General features: G+C 51.9%; 2 protein-coding genes across 2 annotated transcripts; one reads left to right on the top strand and one right to left on the bottom strand.

Annotated features, from left to right (window-relative positions):
* Window positions 1-132: 132 nt before the first annotated feature.
* On the top strand, window positions 133-1,127 carry PFICI_00153 (uncharacterized protein; the record flags this gene model as incomplete). Its single annotated transcript, XM_007828734.1, has 2 exons — window positions 133-460; window positions 535-1,127. 2 exons carry the CDS (start codon window positions 133-135, stop codon window positions 1,125-1,127), a joined length of 921 nt encoding a protein of 306 aa, XP_007826925.1.
* A 430-nt stretch (window positions 1,128-1,557) lies between these two features.
* Window positions 1,558-20,173, bottom strand: PFICI_00152 (uncharacterized protein; the record flags this gene model as incomplete). Its single annotated transcript, XM_007828733.1, has 4 exons — window positions 1,558-6,819; window positions 6,913-10,651; window positions 10,717-18,407; window positions 18,464-20,173. The coding sequence occupies 4 exons, from the start codon at window positions 20,171-20,173 to the stop codon at window positions 1,558-1,560; spliced, it is 18,402 nt and encodes a 6,133-aa protein (XP_007826924.1).
* Window positions 20,174-20,193: the final 20 nt, after the last annotated feature.

The following is a 20,193-nucleotide window of genomic DNA, read 5'->3' as shown; positions in this document are numbered from 1 at the left end:
GCATAATGGATCGTGCGGGGAATTAAACTTTGACCTGCAACCACCGTTATAAGTCAGGACTATCCATTGGCAATGAACCCTGACCTAACGCTGGGTAGGTATGTAGATAGCATAAAGCACGTTCTCTACACGATGTATGCCGATGTCACCGCACATCTTGATATGACCCTCCCTCCTGCAAACCACCACACCCAATCACCACACACATCTCTGTACGAACGTAGCAGCAGGCTGGAGAGCATTCACTCGCCACATCTCAGCAACTACTTTGACCCCGTCAACTACCTCTCGGATTTCAATCTGTCCGCTCTGGCCAGCGGCGTCGACTTTAACACCCCGTCCATAACAGACGATGAGCTGCTTCATGGCAGCCTGCCCGACTCGGAGCAAGTGTATGACACAAACGTTCCCTGGCCCATGTTCAATCTTCAATCACAACCACCACAAGCGCACCCTATTGGTATTTACTTCCTCTTATCGCCGCGTGAAAAGGTGGCCATGCTACGAGTCCGCTTGCTTATCTTGCCCATTTAGCAACAGCAGAACGAACAACAACAAACCCACCGTCCGTAACCGGCGGTACAGCGCAAAGAATCTCTAGCAAACCATCCAAAGCCACCACCACGACGGCCCGCAAAGCAAAAAAGCCCCACGGTACCAGGGCCAGCAGCAGCAGCCACAGCAGCAGCCAGCGCCCCCACTACGCAGTAGAAAAGCGCTACCGCTCGGGTCTCAATGAGAAATACGCAGCCCTGACGCGGATCCTATCTAGCGACGCCGTGCAGCGGATATGCCGCACAGAGCGGCCAGAATGGGGAGCGTCCGTTGGCGGCGGAGGAGTCCAGGATGAACAACAACAACAACGGAGCCGACAGCAAAAGACGACGACGCTGTCCGCGACCATTGAGGCAATTGCTATCCTGAGCCGGTGTTGTGCGCGCGAGGCGAGAGAGCTCGAGGTTCTGAGGCGGGGGGTTCAGGATACTACGGATCGTGTGAGACGAGTGCTGGAGATGACCAGCGGTGGGGTGGCGGCGAGTGGTCGTAGTGAGGTCGTTCAACAGGGGCAAGAGGATGGTGCGAGATCAGATAGGAGTATTGAGCGTCATCATGTGATGCAGGGTTAACGTTTGGATGACGTTTGGGTATAGATACGCAATGTAATTTGAGAATTACAATGACATTTGAACAATAACCTGTGATGAAGTGACAAACCACAAACTTGACGCTTGACAAAGGCAGATTGGGCATTTCGCGATCTAGTGCAGACATATCGCCATTCCACAATTGATGCAATTACTACTTCGAGTTATAATCATTCAAACAATTTAATAAACATAGGTAGTTTTGATACGAAACATGAGAATTATGAATGCCCCTAAAAAGAGTGCCCAACGCCGGTGGTACTGTGTAGTGGTGGTAGCTATGAAATATGATATACACCAAACATAGGGAAAAACGAAAAGAAAGGATGCAAGCTACCCTTGCTGCGTTTGAATGATGTGGTCCAGGTTCTTCTGCGGCTCAATGAGCAAACACGACTTCTAGTCGTCTTGGTCATGTGCTTGTTGGCAGCTGCTCTTGAATCAAGGCATGGGGTGATGTAAGGATTCTCTGAATAGTGAAAATGAGATCGTCATAAAGTCGCTGAGCGACCTCACTGGTGACGTGGTCGACTGCATAAACCAGACTTAGGTCTAGTTCGCCATCGACTTGTTGCCACGCAATCCGGATGTTGCTGTAAGTCCAATCCTGCTCGCTCTGCTTTGGCTGACAGATTGTGTATTCTGTATCGCCTATCTCAATCTTGCTTCCGGCAACGCGTGTCGGCGCGTGGTTGATGACAGACGTAGGAATGGTGCCTGCGGGCCAGTCTGTACAATGCTGAGCAATCTGGCCGAAACCAAAGGTCTCAAAGGGCATGCTATCCAGGTGCTGTTTTTGCACGGCCTGTACAAGGTCTAAATATGTGGACGAAAGGTCAAGCCGGACACAGACTGGCATTGGAGTCGCACAACAGCCCGCAACGTCGCCGACGGATGAGTCAACCCCAGCACGACCCGATACAATGTCTGCGAATACGACTTGGTCTCGCTCCGCATGATTGGCCAGCACAATTGCCCATGCTGCTTTGAGGACACTTGCGCAGGTCATACCCATGGGGATATTTTGGCCGAGCTCTATCGTCTTGGGACCAATAACTTGGGCCCGCCATACAAACTCATGATCTCGAGGAACCGAATCCCCAATGGGCGTCATTGGTGTGTTTTGTAGAAGGCGAGTCCAATATCCAGACGCTTCTTGAGATCTACGATGCTCAACTTGAGCGACATACTGCGAGAAGGATGCCGTTTGCTCGGTTTGGTTGTCAGCGTAGATTTGTTGAAGGATTGCCCAGAACTTTGGAAGACTCATGCCATCATAGATAGCGTGAGAGAAGCGGAAAAGTATACGATGCGCCCCAGTCTGTTTTTGTATGCAGATCGCAATGTCTGCAAGCGGACGTCCGAGCTCAAAAGACCCGAATTTCCGGTCATGAACGAAACTCTCGGTCCACTGATCGATTGTGTCTTCCGTGACATATACCAAAACTTCCGGCTTGAACGATGAGAGTACCAGTCGCTCCCATTTATCATCTTTGCGGATGAAGCCTGTGTGAAGCGCCTCAATACTTGTGATGAGCTGCTTGCAAGCATTCACCATCCTCTCCACACCCAGAGTCGTTTTGCCATCCATCGCAAAGTAAGTCATGTCTACATCTGGGTGAGAAACATGGTGATTGAGTACACTCTCCTGGGCATCCGTTACGCCGGACGACTCCGCTGGCATGTTGGGCAAGCTGTTTGACGTGCCATCTTTGGCCCTTATCTCTACAAGTGTAGACAACGCTGAGATACTTTGTTGCTGCAGCACGTCTCGGACAGAGACTCTAACGCCGCGTTTGCGGCATGCTGCAGCAACGTGCATTGCAGCCACAGAATCACCACCTAGTTGGATGAACTGATCATGAAGTCCTATGTCCTCTGGAGAGCAGCCAAGCACTCCGGCATAAGCAGCTCGTAAATGCTCTTCAGTTCGTGACAGAAGCCTGCCAGGATCACTGGGTATCCTATTCAACGCTCGGAGCTGGTCTGGAGTCAAGGCTTTGATGATTTCTCGTGCAGCACGTCGGTCCAATTTGCCCGATGCATTGATGGGCAAGTGGCCTGAAATGGGGACAAAATAGCCCGGGACCATATAGGGGGGAAGTTCCTGTAGTAGATCCGTACGTATCCTTTGTATCATGGCTAGTACATCTTTTGTAGGCGCTCGGACTGTCATTGGCAAGCCCTGCTTCTTACTTTCTTCACCGACCTGAGTGTAGCCTGTTTCCTGAAGTTCGATCGCGGCCACAAGCGTCAAGTCGGCGGGTGAGGTTCCATTCTGCGATTCGACCAAGTCGACAAAGGCGTGAGAAACTTCCGGATAAAGTTGAACTATGAGGCTCTCAATCTCGCCTACTTCAACCCTTTGGCCGCGCACTTTGATCTGGCCATCACGACGGCCAAGGTAGATCAACGAGCCATCCGCATTCTGCCGTACGAGATCGCCCGTACAATACATGCGATTGTGAGATGAGTCTGATATACCGAGGTGCGTCAGAAGAGGAGTCCCCGAGATGAACGAAGCAGCTGTTTTGGCCGCATCGTTCAGATAGCCCCGTGCTAGCAGTGGCCCCTGAATCAAGAGCTCTCCTGGAGCCCCCACTGGAACGAGGCGGGTGTAATCGGACGGATCAACCACCCATGCAGCGGATCCGGCGATAGGAAAACCAATGTTGCTGGCATCTCGGTCTTCGCTAAGCATACTAATGACCGACTCAACGGAGCATTCACTCTGTCCATAGGCATTGAGTATTTTCGCATGCCCTTTCCACAGTTTGACTACGGCAGGTCTGACTGCCTCGCCACCCAGTACAATAGTTTCAATCTCAGGCACATCGCATGGATCAATCAGGGACGCAGCAGTAGATGTCAAGTTGACAAAGTTGACGTGAGTGCGGCGCATCATATGGGCAAGCCCTTTCATGTCCAGGCGTTCATCCTCGGACGGAATGCATGTACAGCCTCCAAAGATAAGCGTTGTGAACATGTCTTCAATGACGACACCAAAGGTATGTGATGCAAATTGAAGTGCACGGGTCTTGGAGCTGTTGCCGAACAGAGTGCCGTGGCTTTTGATCCCTTTGCATAGTGATTTGTGTTCAAGCACAACACCCTTTGGCGTTCCAGTGCTACCAGATGTGTAAATGATCCAAGCTGCGTTATTTGGGGATACACCTGAATGAGGTGGCAGTGTGCTGGCTGGGAGTTGCTCGATGAAAGAAGCCTCGACCACGATGGAGTGCGCTACGCCTGGTAGTCGTTTTGCTTGCGCTTTATCGACCAAAACCACATGGATATCTGCATCTGCGATGATGGTTTTGATGCGGCTCGGAGGGTGTTGCGTACCGAGGGCAACTACTACACCGCCAGCTTGAAGGATGGCCAACATCGAAATCACCGCCCATAATGATTTATCCATACAGATACCAACAGTGACTTCTGGTCCAACACCGAGGCTGGCCAAGTGATGTGCTAAGGTGCAGGCAGCTCTGTTGAGCTCGCTATATGATAGCGCGCCATCCCACGACGAGACAGCTTGCGCTTGCGGCTGTTTGTCCACCATGACCTGTACAAGGTCATGAATGCAAGATTCCTCCGGCTCTGCTTGCAGTGCGGGTTTATTCCACCTTTGAACCCTCTCCAAATCAGCCGGATTGAAAAGGTCAAGCTTCCCAATGGGAGTATCTCCGCCGTTCTCTAGCATCTGCAAGAGGTGTTCAAACTGCGAGAGAAGACCCTCAGCCATTGGTGGTGGGATTATCTCCTGGTCAAATCGAAGTTCAACGTCTACAGCGTGATCGATACTGACGGTGCACTGCACAGCAAGCGCATATCCACCAAACTCTGCATTGTCTGAAACAATTGGCTCTAGGCCAAGTGTTTGGAGTGGGTTGCGATCACCGTGTTCCATTATTGGCTGTATGATAAACAGATGTCCCGGATCGTAATCGGATCCCAGTCCAGGCACAGCTGCACGGATATGCTGAATGCCTGTATGGATGAATGGCCTCATCTCTTCAGTTTGGCGTTCCACGGAGGCCAGGAAATTTGAAACAGGCTGCGCGGGATCATCGAAGCGTGTTTTCACTGGCACAGTGGCAAGAGTCGGAACAACCGCGTTCTCTATACCCAACACTGGAATATCCCGGCCAGATAGTGCCACAGTTGAGGTGGATTCGGTGCTTCCGGTGTAAGAAGCGATTGTCATAGCCCAAGCCGCACGCAATAGGATGGCCACTGGCGTCCCGCTCTGTGTTCCCCCATTGCGAATACGCCGCTGCGCTACAGAATCGGCGCGTGGGCGGTATAGTGGATGTGGTAGAGGAGGAAAGCGAGTCAGATTTGCATCTGCCAATTGCAGTCTCCAGTACTCAGTTGCCTGTGCCTTATCTGCCTGTTCTAGATACTTGATGAACCGTGGGATGGGTGCTGTGGCAATCTGCTTCTCTCCTTGGTAGACCTGGGCTAGGAGTTGAAAAGTCTGCAGCATACTTGCACCGTCATATCCAGCGTGGTGGGCTGACCACACAAAGAAGGCGTCGTCTTTGTTGCTCAAAGTTCGGACGATTGCAAGACGGTGAAGCGGTGTGCCATATGCAAAGGGCACTGCTTGATCTCTGGCTAGGTAAGAACTTAAGTCGGAGTCAACAATGTCCCAATGTAAAGGATCTGGTAAAACGATTTGGACAGAGCCGGATTGTGTGGCATAGACGATGCGTGTCCTTAGGATCGGGAGGATGGTCATGAGCTCTGCCCAGATCGACTGAAAATGTGTGATAAATTGTGACTTGTCCACATCTCGTCGGATGCGAAAGACGTTTTGCGCAACATATGCACCCGGCTGCTGAGCTGTGATAGCCATCAGACCCTCCTGCAAGGCCGTGGTCGGGTACGCGTCCACGATCGAACTTGGGGCAACGCCACACTGCTCTGCTAGGCTAGCTAGCCATTCCTCTCGGTCCGTTGCATCAACACGACAGAGCTCGAATGGTGTAGGGTCCGCCTGAGCGACTCTGAGCGCTCTTTCCCCGTACTCCTCTGCTACACTGGCCAAGTCAGCGAGACGGGGGTTCTGCAAAATGTCTGCGACTCCGAGATTCATCCGCTTCCTTTGCGCTAGCGCAACGAGCCTCATTGCAGTGACTGAATCGCCTCCAAGACGAATGAAGTCGTCATCTGCGTTGATAGTTCCTGCAGGTCGACCCAGGACCTCGGCCCAGAGCACCTGGAGTTGTTGTTCCATAAATGTGAGTGGCCTATCTTCGGCGTTGAGCGATCGGTCATATGCTCCAAGCTGACTGTAACTCAGGCCTGAGAGGACATCACAAATCGCTCGACGGTCCAGTTTTCCGGAGGCGTTCATAGGCAAGCTTGAAAATGGCACGAAATGATGTGGTATCATGTAGAATGGCAGCACAAGTCCAAGGGCACTCCGGACTTTCTGGACCATAGTGTGAAAGTGAGATGTGGGCGGAATGGCCCCATTGGCCGGGGCTGGTACGCATGCTTCATGGCTGCCGTTCGGACTACATTGGTCCGCTTGCATTTCGAGAGCCGCAAGAAGAACAGGTTCGCCAGATATACTGTCGCTTGGATGTACGAGGTCTACGCATACCCTCTGGATCTTTGACTCTACTCGTGTAATATGGCTCTCTATCTCACCCGTCTCCACGCGCTGCGCAGGTTGGTTAGCATTATATTCGGCCATACAAAAAACGTAGAAGAAGGAGTTTGGAACCGAGGATCAAGGCATTCAAGAGTCGCTTACCTGGCCTCGGATCTTGATTTGCGCATCACAGCGACCGAGGTGCACAAGCGAGCCGTCGCTATTTTGACGGACAAGATCCCCCGTGCAGTACATACGACGTGGTCCAGAATCTGTCGCCCAGCCCAGTGTTGAAACAAAGCCTGGATCAACAATAAATGATGTTTCTGTTTTCTCTGATGCCCCCAGATACTCGCGTGCAAGCAGCGGGCCCTCAATCAAAAGCTGTCCAGGCGCTCCCAGTGGACAGAGACGGTTGTAGTCGTTAACATCAGTAACCCAAAAGCACCCGGCAACAGGGAAGCCTACGACCGATGCATCCTCTGGTCTCTGTATCGGCAGACTATATGACGAATTGATACAACACTCAGAAGGACCATACGTGTTTATGAGTGTCGCATGCCCAAGCCACATATCAACGACAGCCGGTGTGACGGCTTCGCCTCCAAAAATAACAGACTTGACGAGAGGGACGCTAGCCGGAGTGATAAGAGATGCAACGGTCGTTGTGAGGTGGAGAGTGTTGACCTGTAATGACCGTATCACGGCCTCTAGGTCGTTGAGCCGTTGGAATTCTGACGGAACGCATACACAACCCCCAAATATCAATGTGGTAAATAGATCCTGGATCGTGATGTCGAAAGTATAAGCACTGAAGTTGAGCGCTCGCGTTTGAGGCCCGAAATTGAGCAGTGGCCCGTGGGTGAGAAGACTGGTAGACAGTGCCTTGTGCTCCAGAACAGACCCTTTCGGAGTGCCGGTGCTACCAGATGTGTATACAATCCAAGCAGCATTGCTTGGAGATATTTCTGTGCAGGCAGGCATCGTATCATTGCCAATGGCCAAGCGCCCAAGAAAGCTGGCATCGACTACCGTTGGCTGTGGCGCCACGCCCTCCAGTCTCACTGCCTGCGCACTATCCAAGAGGGTGACTGCAACCTCCGCGTTGGCTATTATCGTTGCCAATCGACTAACTGGAAACTGAACACCAAGCGGTACGACAACACCCCCTGCTTGGAGAATTGCGTACATTGACACGACAGCCCAGCGGGATTTATCCATGCAAACCCCTACTTTAACTTCGGGTCTGACACCAAGGGTAACTAAGTGGTGAGCAAGCCTGCGAGCTGCGCCATCGAGTTCCCCATACGAGAGCTCTCCATCCCAGGCACTTACAGCTGGCGCCGATGGTTGCTGATCAACTGTCGACTTGACCAAGTCGTGGATCAGTTTCTGGTGGGCTTTTGGCGTTTCTTGATTCAGTTGTCGCAACGTAGCAGCATCAATGGGATTGAGAAGGTTTAGTTGACCCATTGAGCACGGTGGCGCTCCTGGGCGACCATGGGTAGATAGCAACTGCAAAAAGTGCTCGAATTGAGCGACAAGTGCCTCTGCTCGAGACAGTGGGAGTACCTTTTCGTCGAACTGAACCTCGACATTCACATCCCTCGCATCGGCATTGACCGTGCATTGCACGATAAGAGGGTAACCACTGAAACCGGCATTGTTTACAACAGTTGGTTCCTCCAGGCCGATACCTTCCAGGCTATCGTCGGTAAAAGCGGGCTGAACAACGAACAGATGGCCCGGCTCGAAGTCCTGACCTAGGCCTGCGGTTTTGCGGATATTCTGGATTCCAAAGTGCATGTAAGGAACCATTTGTTTGCTTTGATCCTCTACTTCAGCCAAGAATTTGGATACCGTCTGTTTCGGATCTACTCGAATTCTTACTGGAACGGTCGTCACCGTCGGGGCCACTATGCTCGCGATATCGGCAAGCGGTAGATCGCGTCCAGAGAGGGCCACGTTCAACACAGACTCTTGTGAGCCAGTGTATGTGGCGACCGTAGCGGCCCACGCAGCCCGTAGCAAAGTGGGCAATGTGACTCCCAAGTTCTTGTCGGGCTCTAATTGCGCATGGAGTACGTTGGCTGCCTGTGGCCGGTGGGCCCGGTTTAAGAGAGGAGGAAACCGCGTTACTTGGGCACCCTCCAACTGCTGTTTCCAGTAAGCGGGGCCATTCGTGCCGTCAGCTGCCTGTTGCAGATATTTCATGAAACGAGAGACTGGCGTTGGACGATGGTGTTGATCAACTCCGTGCTGGTAGAGTTGAGAAAGCATTTTGAGTGTCAGAGCATTCTGATATCCGTCGTAGCCGCTGTGATGTTGAGTCCATACGAAGTGCTCTGCCTCGCCATTCGCAGACAGAATGATTGCTAGCCGATGAAGTGGCGTTCCATACGCGAACGGCAACGCAAGATCTTGTGCTAGATAATTTTGCAAGTCGGTTGTTTCGTTCCAGTCTAAAGCTTTGCGCACTACTACTTGCAGAGCGCCCGACTGAGTCCTATGGTAGACTATGCGTGTACGTAGGATGGTGAGCAAATCCATCAGTTTCACCCAAGCTGCCTTGAAGCGCGGTACGTCAATGCCTTGGATGCGGAAGAGATTCTGCGTCACGTAGGCTCCAGGCTGCTGAGCCGTCATCGCCATTAGGCCTTCCTGAAGAGGTGTCGATGGATACACATCCTCAATGTCCTGTGACATAAGTCCCCCACATCGCTCGGCAATGGTTGTAAGCCATTCTTGCTGCAAGTCCGCTCTGAGAGACGTGAAATCATCCCAGAGCTCAAACGCAGATGGATCCTCCTCGGCAGCTTTTGCGCTATCGTAGCTCTCAGCGACCCGGGCCAAATCCGATAAGCGCGGGTTTTGAAGCACATCTGCCACTCCGACGTGGATGTCGACTTTTTGAGCGACGGTAACAAGGCGCATTGCTGTGATGGAGTCGCCCCCGAGCAGGATGAAATGGTCTTCAGGGCCTAGGTTGGGTGAGCATCCGAGTACTTCAACCCAGATTTCGCGAAGTTGGTTCTCCATGGGAGACAAAGGCCTGGATTCAGCACTTTCAGGTGCTTTTTCAAACGCCCCAAGTTCTTCTCGGCTCAGGCCACTAAGAACTTCACGTGTAGCCCGTCTGTCCAACTTGCTGGAGACGTTGACTGGAAGGCTCGTCATTGGCACGAAAGAGGGTACCATGTACCGCGGCAGGACCGATAGTAGATCCGCCCGGAGGCTCTGGATCATTATGCGTAGGGCTTGTGTCGGCTGGCGTAGTATTTGTGGGGGTAGACTACCCTGGTCATCGTTCTCATCCCGTCCATATTCACCAACGTCGATCGCTGCCATGAATATCGGATCTCCAGATATGTCTCTTGGCCGTATCAGATCCACACACGCGCCTCGAACTTCGCGGTGGCATCGCACAATATTGCTTTCCACCTCACCAGCCTCTACTCTCTGGCCACGGATTTTGATCTGGGAATCAATCCGCCCAAGGTGAATGAGCGACCCATCGGGGTTTTGTTGTACATGGTCTCCAGTCCTGTACATACGACGGCCAGTTGATAAGCCGAGACGTGTGACGAATTCTGGATCCCAAACAAATGCCTCGGCGGTTTTACCTGGGTCGTTGAGGTATCCTCTTGCGAGAAGCGGGCCTTCCACGAGTAACTCCCCAGGCGTCCCAACAGGAACAAGACGATTGTAGTCAGATTGGCTGGTGACCCAGAAGGATACGTCAAGCGGGAACCCGACAGTGTGAGCGTCACGTGGGTGCATGATAGGTGCCGAGCAGCTAACATCAACGCAACATTCTGATGGGCCATAGGAATTCATCATTTTCGCATGCCCAAGCCACTTCTCTACAACCGCAGGGCTGACCGTCTCGCCACCAAAGAGCCTAAGGTTTCTCATTAGTGTCTGTGCTTGATAACCTATGTGAAGAAAGGGCCTCGTGTATCTTACAGAGTTTTTATCATGGGCACATCAGCTGGGTCGATAAGTGATGCCACGGTTGATGTGATATTCACGAAATTGACATTGAAGTCACGAATGGTGTCAGTGAGTTCATTGAGACGCTGGCCTTCGGATGGGACACAAACACAGCCACCAAATACCAACACAGAGAAGATGTCTTCAATGACAGCGTCAAAAGTGTGAGCAGCGAACTGAAGAGCTCTAGTACTAGTATCGAGTCCGAAGCGAGGGCCGTGTGCATGGATACTGCTACAAAGCGCTTGATGTTCGAGAACTACACCTTTGGGTACTCCAGTACTTCCAGATGTATACACAATCCAGGCCGCGTTACCGGGTGAAACCGCGTCGCAGATCGGCCCTGAAGCTTGGGGTGACTGCAGCTTCTCTAGGAAAGCAGCGTCCATGACGATCAAGCGTGGTGAAATACCCTCAAGACCTACAAGCCTTGTGGACTGCATATTATCGACCAGAATGGTGGAGATCTTCGAGTCCATCGTAATAGTTCCCACCCTGGCCAGTGGCTGCTGGACCCCCAACGGTACCACGACGCCACCTGCCATGAGGATAGCCAGCATAGAGACGACAGCCCAGCGCGATTTATCCATGCACAGGCCGACGGTGACCTCTGGACCAACTCCGCAATCGCTCGACAGGTGACTGGCAAGCTTACGGGCCGTGGCATAGAGAGTTGCATATGTGAACTCCCCATTCCATGCATTAACAGCTGGAGACTGTGGGTTTTCTTCGGCCGTCACGCGTATTAGCTCATGGATGCATGCTTGCTTCGCTGATAGTGGACGTTGGTTCCATCCACGCACAGTGTCGGCATCAGCTGGGCTGAAGAGGTCAAGGTCGGCGATGACATGTTTGCTACCGTGTAACTCCAATTGGCGGAAAGTGTGCTCGAACTGTGACAGAATAGCCGTTGCTCTTTCGTGTGGGAGCACGTGGCTGTCATAGCGAAACTCCATGTTGATGCTGTCAGCATCGACTATACAGTCTACGGCAAGCGCATATCCACCAAAGTCCGGCCTGTCTGTGATTGCGGTGTCAAGGTGGAGGCCGATAGCGTCGAGCGCCTCTAGTTCGCCGCCCGTGGGTGCTGGCTGGATTATGAATAGGTGTCCTGGATCGAAATCTGAATCCAATCCTGACACCACATTCCGAATTCCATGCAATCCAATCTGCGCAAAAGGGACCATTTCCTTGGCTTGCTGGTCAACGGCATCTAGGAAGGCATCTACTGACTGATCGTTGTGGGCCTTTATCCGGACCGGCACTGTGGTAACCGTTGGTCCAATAATGTTACCAATGTCGGGAACGGGTGCATCGCGGCCACTTAACGCGACATTGATTATTGCTTCAGAGGCCCCGGTGTAAGTCGCGACAGTCGCGGCCCATGCTGCTCGCAGGAGGACGGCCTTGGGAAGGGTGCTACTGGTGACATGCTCCCCACAGAACCCGTCGAGCCGGATTTGGAGAAAACTGTCGGCGTGGGGCTGATAATTTGGGCTTGGAAGTGGAGGAAACTGGATCAGTTCGGCCCCTTCAAGTTGACCGCCCCAATAAGCTGCTGTGGCATGCTCGTCTCTCTCTTGCAGGTATCTGACAAAGCGCGAGACCGGAACCACTGCCAAACTATCCTCGCCTGTCTGATAGACTTGAACAAGCATGCGGAAGATGCGTAGTAATGACCAGCCATCATATGCTGCGTGATGTCCTGTCCAAACGAAGTATCTATTCGAGTCATCCTGAACGATCGCTAAGCGGTGAAGCGGCGTCCCATATGAGAAAGGGACTGATTTATCATGCTCCAGGTAAGTTTGAAGACCAGACTGAAATTCCCATCGCAATGCTGTCCTCACAACAAATTGCACGGAACCGCCCGCGGTGTATGCCATTCGAGTGCGGAGGATTGCCAGTTTGTTGCTTATTTGTTCCCATGCCCGTTGCAGGCGCGGAATATCGACATCTGCTCCCAACCGGAACACTTGCTGTGCAACGTAAGCGGTCGGCTGTTGGAATGTGACGGCCATCAAGCCTTCCTGGAGAGGGGTCGAGGGATATACATCAACTATTTCATCAAGGTTTGTAAGATCATCGCATTGCTCGATGACAGCGGTAAGCCGTTCTTCTTGCTCATTTTCGCCTGCACCTTGGAAGCCATCCCAAAGCTCGAATGGCACTGGATCCGCTTCCGACGCCTTGATAGCTGCAGATGTGTGTTCACTTGATACTCGTGCCATATCCTCAAGGCGCGGATTTTGGAGAATCTCAGCAACTCCAAGCTGCATTGGTATTGGTGCCCTCTGCGCTGCGGCAACAAGCCTCATAGCCACCACAGAGTCACCCCCGAGCTGAATAAAATCATCATTCGCGCCACCAATTTCTTCGACTTGAAGACCTAGCACCTCCGCCCAAAGGAGACGCAGCTGTATCTCAGTCTCTGATAGCATTCGATCCTCTCCCGTATTCTTCTGGTCGACTGAGAATGCTCTCAGTTGCTCACGAGTAAGAGCTTCGAGAATCGCTCTCGTTGCTTGCCGATTCAATTTGCCTGATGCATTCACCGGGAGGCTTAGGGGTATGAAATGTGTCGGGACCATAAATGGAGGTAGAACTTGAAGGAGCTTGTTGCGGAGTTCTCCTAGCATAGTATTGAGATAGCGTGAAGGGCGGGAAATGAACTCTGGAAGTTCTATGCCATCAAGAGCCTCATCACGCTCGACATTGTCGTCATCGACCTGGAAACCGTTCAGAAGTTCCACTGCTGCCAGAAGGGTTGAGTCGGCACCGCTTTGGACTTGTACGAGGTCTATACAAGCTTGTCGGATCTGCGGTTGAAGACTGACAATGTGTGACTCGATCTCACCTGCCTCAATACGCTGACCTCGTACTTTCATTTGAGTATCCAGGCGGCCAAGATAGACCAGTCTACCATCACTGCGTTGTCGGACGAGGTCGCCAGTCCGATACATACGGCGTCCAGGTGGCAGATGGAGTGGTTTGATGAAGTCTGGATCGAGTACGAAGGACTTTGAGGTCTTGGCATTATCGTTCAGGTACCCACGGGCGAGTGTAGGTCCTTCGATTAGCAATTCGCCTGGAGCTCCGATGGGAACAAGAGAGTTGTGGTCACGGCTATTCGTTACCCATAGGTGGTTCGACACAGGATATCCAATGATAGATGCATCTTCTGAGAAAAGCATTGGATCATTGATGGCGGAGTGAATACTGCATTCAGCTGGCCCATAGGCGTTGATCAGTTTGACACGTCCAAGCCAGGGCTGGACCACAGCAGGTTTCACTGCCTCGCCAACGAGAGCGATGCACTCTAGTGAGATTGGAACGCTCTCTGGATCTAGCAGAGAGAGAACTGTTGGTGTGAAGCTTGAGAATGTCACCGCGAGGTCCTTCATCGCAGAGGCCAGATCGTTCATGCGATCCTGCTCAGACGGTATGCAAACACAACCTCCAAAGGCCAAGGTAGTAAAGAAGTCTTGAATGGCGTTATCGAAGGTGAATGCGGAGAATTGAAAAGTCCTCGTCGAGGGTGTAAATCCAAAGCGCGTTCCGTGAGCAAGGATGCTCGAGCACAGGGCTTGGTTCTCAAGTACCACCCCTTTGGGCACACCAGTACTCCCTGATGTATAGATGACCCATGCGGACGTGCTCGGACTAGCTCGCGAGAGTGCAGTCATGTCCTGGGCTAGTAGGGAGCCTAGTAAATCGTTGTTGACTACAACACAGTTGGAAACAAGCGTGTTGAAGCGTTTCGACTGGGCAATGTCGACCAAGACCACGGAGATATTGGCATCCATCAGTATAGTCTGGATCCGAGCAATAGGGTACTGCACACCGAGAGGTGTAACAGCACCACCGGCGCGTTGGATCGCCAATGCTGACACAACTGCAAACTTGGATTTATCCATACATAGCCCGACCAAGCTCTCAGGACCAACCCCTAGCAAGACGAGGTGCTGTGCTAAACTCTCGGCAGCAGCGTCTAGCTGCGAATAAGTAAGGTCACCATCCCATGAGCAAACTGCAAGAGAATGGGGAGTTTTCGCCATCTTTTCTCTGACAAGCTGGTCTAAAGTGGACTGGATTGCATTCGGAGATGGTCCGTTCCACTTCAGCAGCTTCTCTTTGTCTTCCGAGCTGACCAAATCTAGTTCTTCGATTGCGACGCTTCGCTCAGAATGATCTAAAACTGGGTCTGGGCGGTTATAAGCCTGCAATGTGTGGGCAACGTGCTCTAGTTGAGCCATAAGTGCCACTGCTTGCGATGAGGAGAGAACTGCTTCATCAAACCGCATTTCAACATGTATCCCAGCTCCGTCAGTGTCGAGTGTGCATTCCACAACTAGCGCATAACCCTCAAAGTTTTGTATCTCCGTTTTGATTGTCTCAACACCCACCATCTCAGCGAGTGCGATATGGTTCAAGGGTGGCCCCGGCTGCACAATGAAGAGGTGTCCAGGATCGAAGTCGTGACCAAGGCCTGGAACAGCACGACGAATATTGGCAAGACCAAATTGTGCATAGGGCGCCGTATTTCTGCTCTGGGACTCAACTAGGGAGAGGTATTCCACAACCGCTTTCTTCCGATCAGTTCGAATTCTGGTGGGCACGGAGGTGACCGTGGGCATTACGACGTCATCAATGCCTGGTACTGGAAGATCGCGGCCTGAAAGTACTTCTGTAAACAAAGCTTCGTCATTTCCAGTGCGGCTAGCAACTACCAAGGCCCACGCTGCTCGCAAGATAGTAGCGACTGAAACACGATTGCTGTATTTCTTATCTCCACCTGGTCTCTGAAGCTGTTGTAAGCGGTGTCTCAGTCTACCACCGGCAAACGGTCGATAAGAGGGACTTGGAACCTCTGGAAATCGTGCCAGCTGTGCTCCGTCTAGTTCCTTCTTCCAGTACGTTGCGGAGCGCTCCCATCCTCCGTTCTGGTTGTTCTCTTCGAGATAACGCATGAATCGTGGAAGAGGGGTTTCAGTATCGTATGGACGTCCCTGGAATACCCTAGCGAATGTCTCGAATATTCTTGTGATAGTGTGTGCATCATAAGCAGAGTGATGGGCTGTCCATACGAAATACCGCTCACGAGACCCATGAGCATTCCTTGTTGAGTCATCAACTATCGCGAACCGATGTAAGGGTGTGCCATACGTGAATGGTGCCACCCGATCTTTGTCAAGAAAGCTTGAGAGATTGGATGCAGTTGCCCACGGTGGCGAATCTTGTATTACTACTTGTACCGAGCCGGAGTCAGGCGTATAAACGATACGGGTTCGCAAAATGGCCAGTGATGCTGCAACCTCGGTCCAGGACTTTTCAAATTGCTCCAGGTTAACTTTTGAATCAAGGCGGAATACTTGTTGCACGACATATGTTCCAGATTGCTGAGACGTCATTGCCATCAAAGCTTCCTGGAGTGGCGAGGCTGGGTATACATCTATCACAAGACTCGGAAGGATATTGCACTGCTCAGCCACTCTGGTCAATCGTCTCTTCTGTTCTTCCTCGCTTTCTTTGAGAAATCCGCTCCACAGCGCAAATGGCTCCGGGTCCTCCTTGGCGGCACGTTCCGCTGCGTCCGCAGAACCATCCATAACGCGCGCCATATCGGCCAGACGGGGATTTCGAATGATGTCGGCGACGGAAAGTGAGATATTACTCCTCCTGGCAATTGCAGTCATGCGCATGGCAACTACAGAGTCACCGCCAAGCTGCACGAAATGGTCGTTCCTGCTGATTTCCTCAGAGGGGCGTCCAAGAGCTACGGCCCAAATTCCCTGGAGAGTCTTTTCTGTCTCTGTTGATATGGGGTCTTGGACAGCGGTCTTGTTGAAGCGTGACAACTGACTTTCTGTCAATCGCTCGAGTATCGTGTGCATAACGCGCCTGTCCAGCTTCCCCGACGCAGATGTCGCAAAAGTCAGGAAGGGCACGAAATGGCTAGGAACCATGTATAGAGGAAATTCATCAAGAAGTTTTGATCGCAGCTTCTGTAATAGATCTTTCAGGTCTTCAGAAGGATCGCAAAGTGTTCCTGCTACCGAGCTTCCTTGCGAAGCCACTTCTGGCATCTCGATTGCCGCTATAAGCAGCGATGACCCCAAGGAACTGTGTGCTTGAACCAAATCCACGCATACGCGTGAATTGCCAGGTAGGGACTGTGCAATCCGGTTCTCGATCTCCAAAATCTCCACCCGCTGGCCCCGGATCTTTATCTGGGTATCTTTACGGCCTAGGTAGATCAAGGAACCATCCTTAGCCTGCCGGACCAGATCGCCTGTGCGGTACATGCGTCGTCCGGGTGCTAGACCAAGCTTTTTGACGAAACCCGGGTCTATGACAAAGAATGACGCCGTCTTCTCTGGATCATGTAGGTATTCCCGTGCGATTGGGCCTTCGACTAACAATTCGCCAATGGCGCCAATAGGACTCAGCCTATTAAAATCGCGGGGATCTGTTATCCACAGGCAATTCGCAGCTGGGAAACCAACGGATGTGGCCTCCTCGGAACTAGTCAGGGGTCCATTGATTGTCGATGTATACGTACATTCGGATGGACCGTAGGCGTTGAAAAATTTGACTTTTCCCACCTCTAGCCACGGATGGGCAACAGCAGGCGTCAGAGCCTCACCAGTCGTAATCAACGTATTCAGTGTAGGCAGATCCTGTGGATCGAGCAATGAAGCAACAGTGGGAGTCAAAGTGGCAAAAGTCACCCCCAAGGTTTTGATGGCCGCTCCAAGATCATCAACCCTCTGGCTTTCCGAAGGAATGCATACACATCCCCCGAACGTTAGAGTTGTAAATATGTCCATAATGGTAACGTCAAATGTATGCGCAGAGAACTGTAGAGCCCGCGTCCAAGGTCCCATACCATAACGAGCCGAATGAGTCTGCATTGGCGTGCATAATGCCTGGTGCTGTAGGACGACTCCCTTTGGGACCCCAGTGCTACCAGAAGTGTGCACAATCCAAGCTGTATCTTCTGGCGAGACTTTGGGCCAAGGAACGGCGTTTGATGTTGGTAGCTGGCCTATGAAGCTGCCATCAACTTCAATGATACGAGGAATGACTCCCGCTAGCCTTTGGGTGTGCTCTCTATCAGCCAAAAGTATGGTTACGGTGGCATTATCCGCCATTGTCTGGATCCGATTGGGTGGATGTTGATTCCCAAAGGGCACCACCACACCTCCAGCTTGCAAGATCGCCAACATCACAACCGGTGCCCAAAGTGACTTGTCCATGCACAAGCCGACGTTCACTTCACGTCCCACCCCAAGGCTGACAAGATATGTAGCGAGGCGGCGGGTTGCAATACCCAATTCGCTATACGTTAGCTCACCATCCCACGCGCATATAGCCGGTCTATCAGGCTGTCGAATTGCCGTAGCCCAGACCTGGTCGTGGACACAGTCGCGCACAATAGCTGGTGGACTTTGGTTGCTGGAGATTATTGCCGACTGGTCGTGCGCTGTTAGTCCTATGAAATCCAAGCAAGGCTGACTGCTATTTTGAAGCACGAAATCTAAACTGTCGCGGAAAAGTTGCAGTATATTCAGGGCGTCATCCCTGGATATAAGCGACTCCCACACATCAAATCTGAGCCCCAGCCTTTGTTGGTCCATTTTGATCATTAGGGTATAATTATACTGTAGATGAACTGTTAGCTCCAGCTTTAGTGGACCCTCCCGGACGTGTCACTTACATCTGATGAAGACTCCCACGACACAACATCTACATCGAACCCTGCCCTTGCAAGCACCGTATCGTGCGGTGCGCGATGGAAGGACAAGAGTGAATCGCTGAGCTGGTGCAAAGAGGACCCGCTCATCTCCCGTTTGTCGGTCAAGCTGGCTCCTTGGTAAGGCAAGCTGCTCAGGAAATCGCCTTGCATACGTCGCAATGCCTCGACCACTGTTTTCGTTTCGCTGAAATCAACGCGGCATGGAAGGGTGTTGACAAAGTTACCGACGGCGTCGTGAAGACCCTTGATACGTTTGTGTCGGCCTGAGGTTGTGTAAGAGAAGCAAACGTTATCCGCGCCGGTATAAGAGCGTAGTACAAGTGCATATGCGACTTGGCAAGCGTTGACCAGAGTCGTGTTGTGTTGCTCTGAAAGATTCCGTGCCAATTCTGGGGAAATTTGCATGTCTTGGTGTATCGAATATGGTCCAGTTGGGCTTGTTCTCGAGTTTGGGCTGCTCAAAAAGGTACTTTCGACTGGCAGCAGGTATTGAGACCAATACGACAGAGTCTCAGATGAAGTATCAGGTTGTTGAGCATACAAAAGGTCTTCATACTTCAGCGATTCCTCCACTGGAAGTATTCCTGCAAGTGCTCTACAGAGATCGCGGAGTAAGATCTCTGTGGAGACGCCATCCATTATAATATGAGAGATGAACAACTTCATGAACGTTTGGGCACCCGTAACCTGTGCAAGTACCAAATGATAGGGAGATCCGGAGCCATATTGATGAGACGTCTTGCTTTCGGCCTCATGAAGGGGCAGAATGCTGATTTGGGGACTGAGATCACTCCACACAACCTGGTCAAACCTTCCAGGACGATCCACACTCTCCACGAATGTTGTTCGTAGAGCAACATGCCTTTTCACCACAGCTGACCATGACTGTTTAATGGATTCGGGATTAACTACGATTGCAGGGTTGGTGGAAGATATTCTCGCCGCGAGCTGTAGCTGGTATGCCCGACTATCCATGCTTTGGAGGGCAAGGAAGTTTTCCTGCATGGGGGAGCAAGGCCCGACGCCTTGAATCTCGTCGAGCGAATCCTGTAAGACGTCGCTCAGACCTCCAGGCGTCACGTCTTTGCAGTTTCCGTTGCTTGACAAATTACCGCTTCCATTGCCGTGGCCATTTTGGGATAACTCTGTGGTGCCGTTGCTAGTCGATTCCTTGGTTTGGTGAGATCGTGCAATACGGTCGATCAAATCCGCAACACTTCCAGACTGCAAAATATCAGGAATATCGACCTCAATCCCAGCTTCTTCGTGGCAAGAGCCCATAAAATTGACGGCCGTAAGAGAATCTCCACCCAGTGCAAGCCATGTTTTGTAAGATTGTTTTCGAAACTTGTCCAGGCTGATATCAAGAGCACTGGCAGCAAAACCCTCAAGCTTCGATTTGAGCGAAACGTCGTAGTCATGGTCATGTCGCTGGTCGCTCGCGACGTAGTCGAGCAGAGGGGCCATGGTAGGTTGTTGTGCCGTTAGACCAGCGTCGTTCCTGGCGTTGAGAATAATCACGATGCCGAGATTCTGTTGAGCTACCCGTTCTAAGGCTGCATACCGACGTTCATTTAGCCGTGCATCACTACACCACGGCAACCGCGTTGCGTATCCCACTGCATCTATCACCAAGGTGTGGTCCGCAGACTGCCGCTGCGCCAAAGCCATGAGAATGGCGTGGCGCCATC

Source organism: Pestalotiopsis fici (assembly GCF_000516985.1).
Source record: "Pestalotiopsis fici W106-1 unplaced genomic scaffold PFICI_Scf_1, whole genome shotgun sequence".
Lineage (NCBI taxonomy): Eukaryota > Fungi > Ascomycota > Sordariomycetes > Amphisphaeriales > Sporocadaceae > Pestalotiopsis > Pestalotiopsis fici.
Note: the sequence above shows the minus strand (reverse complement) of the source record. Positions and strands in the feature narration are given on the sequence as shown.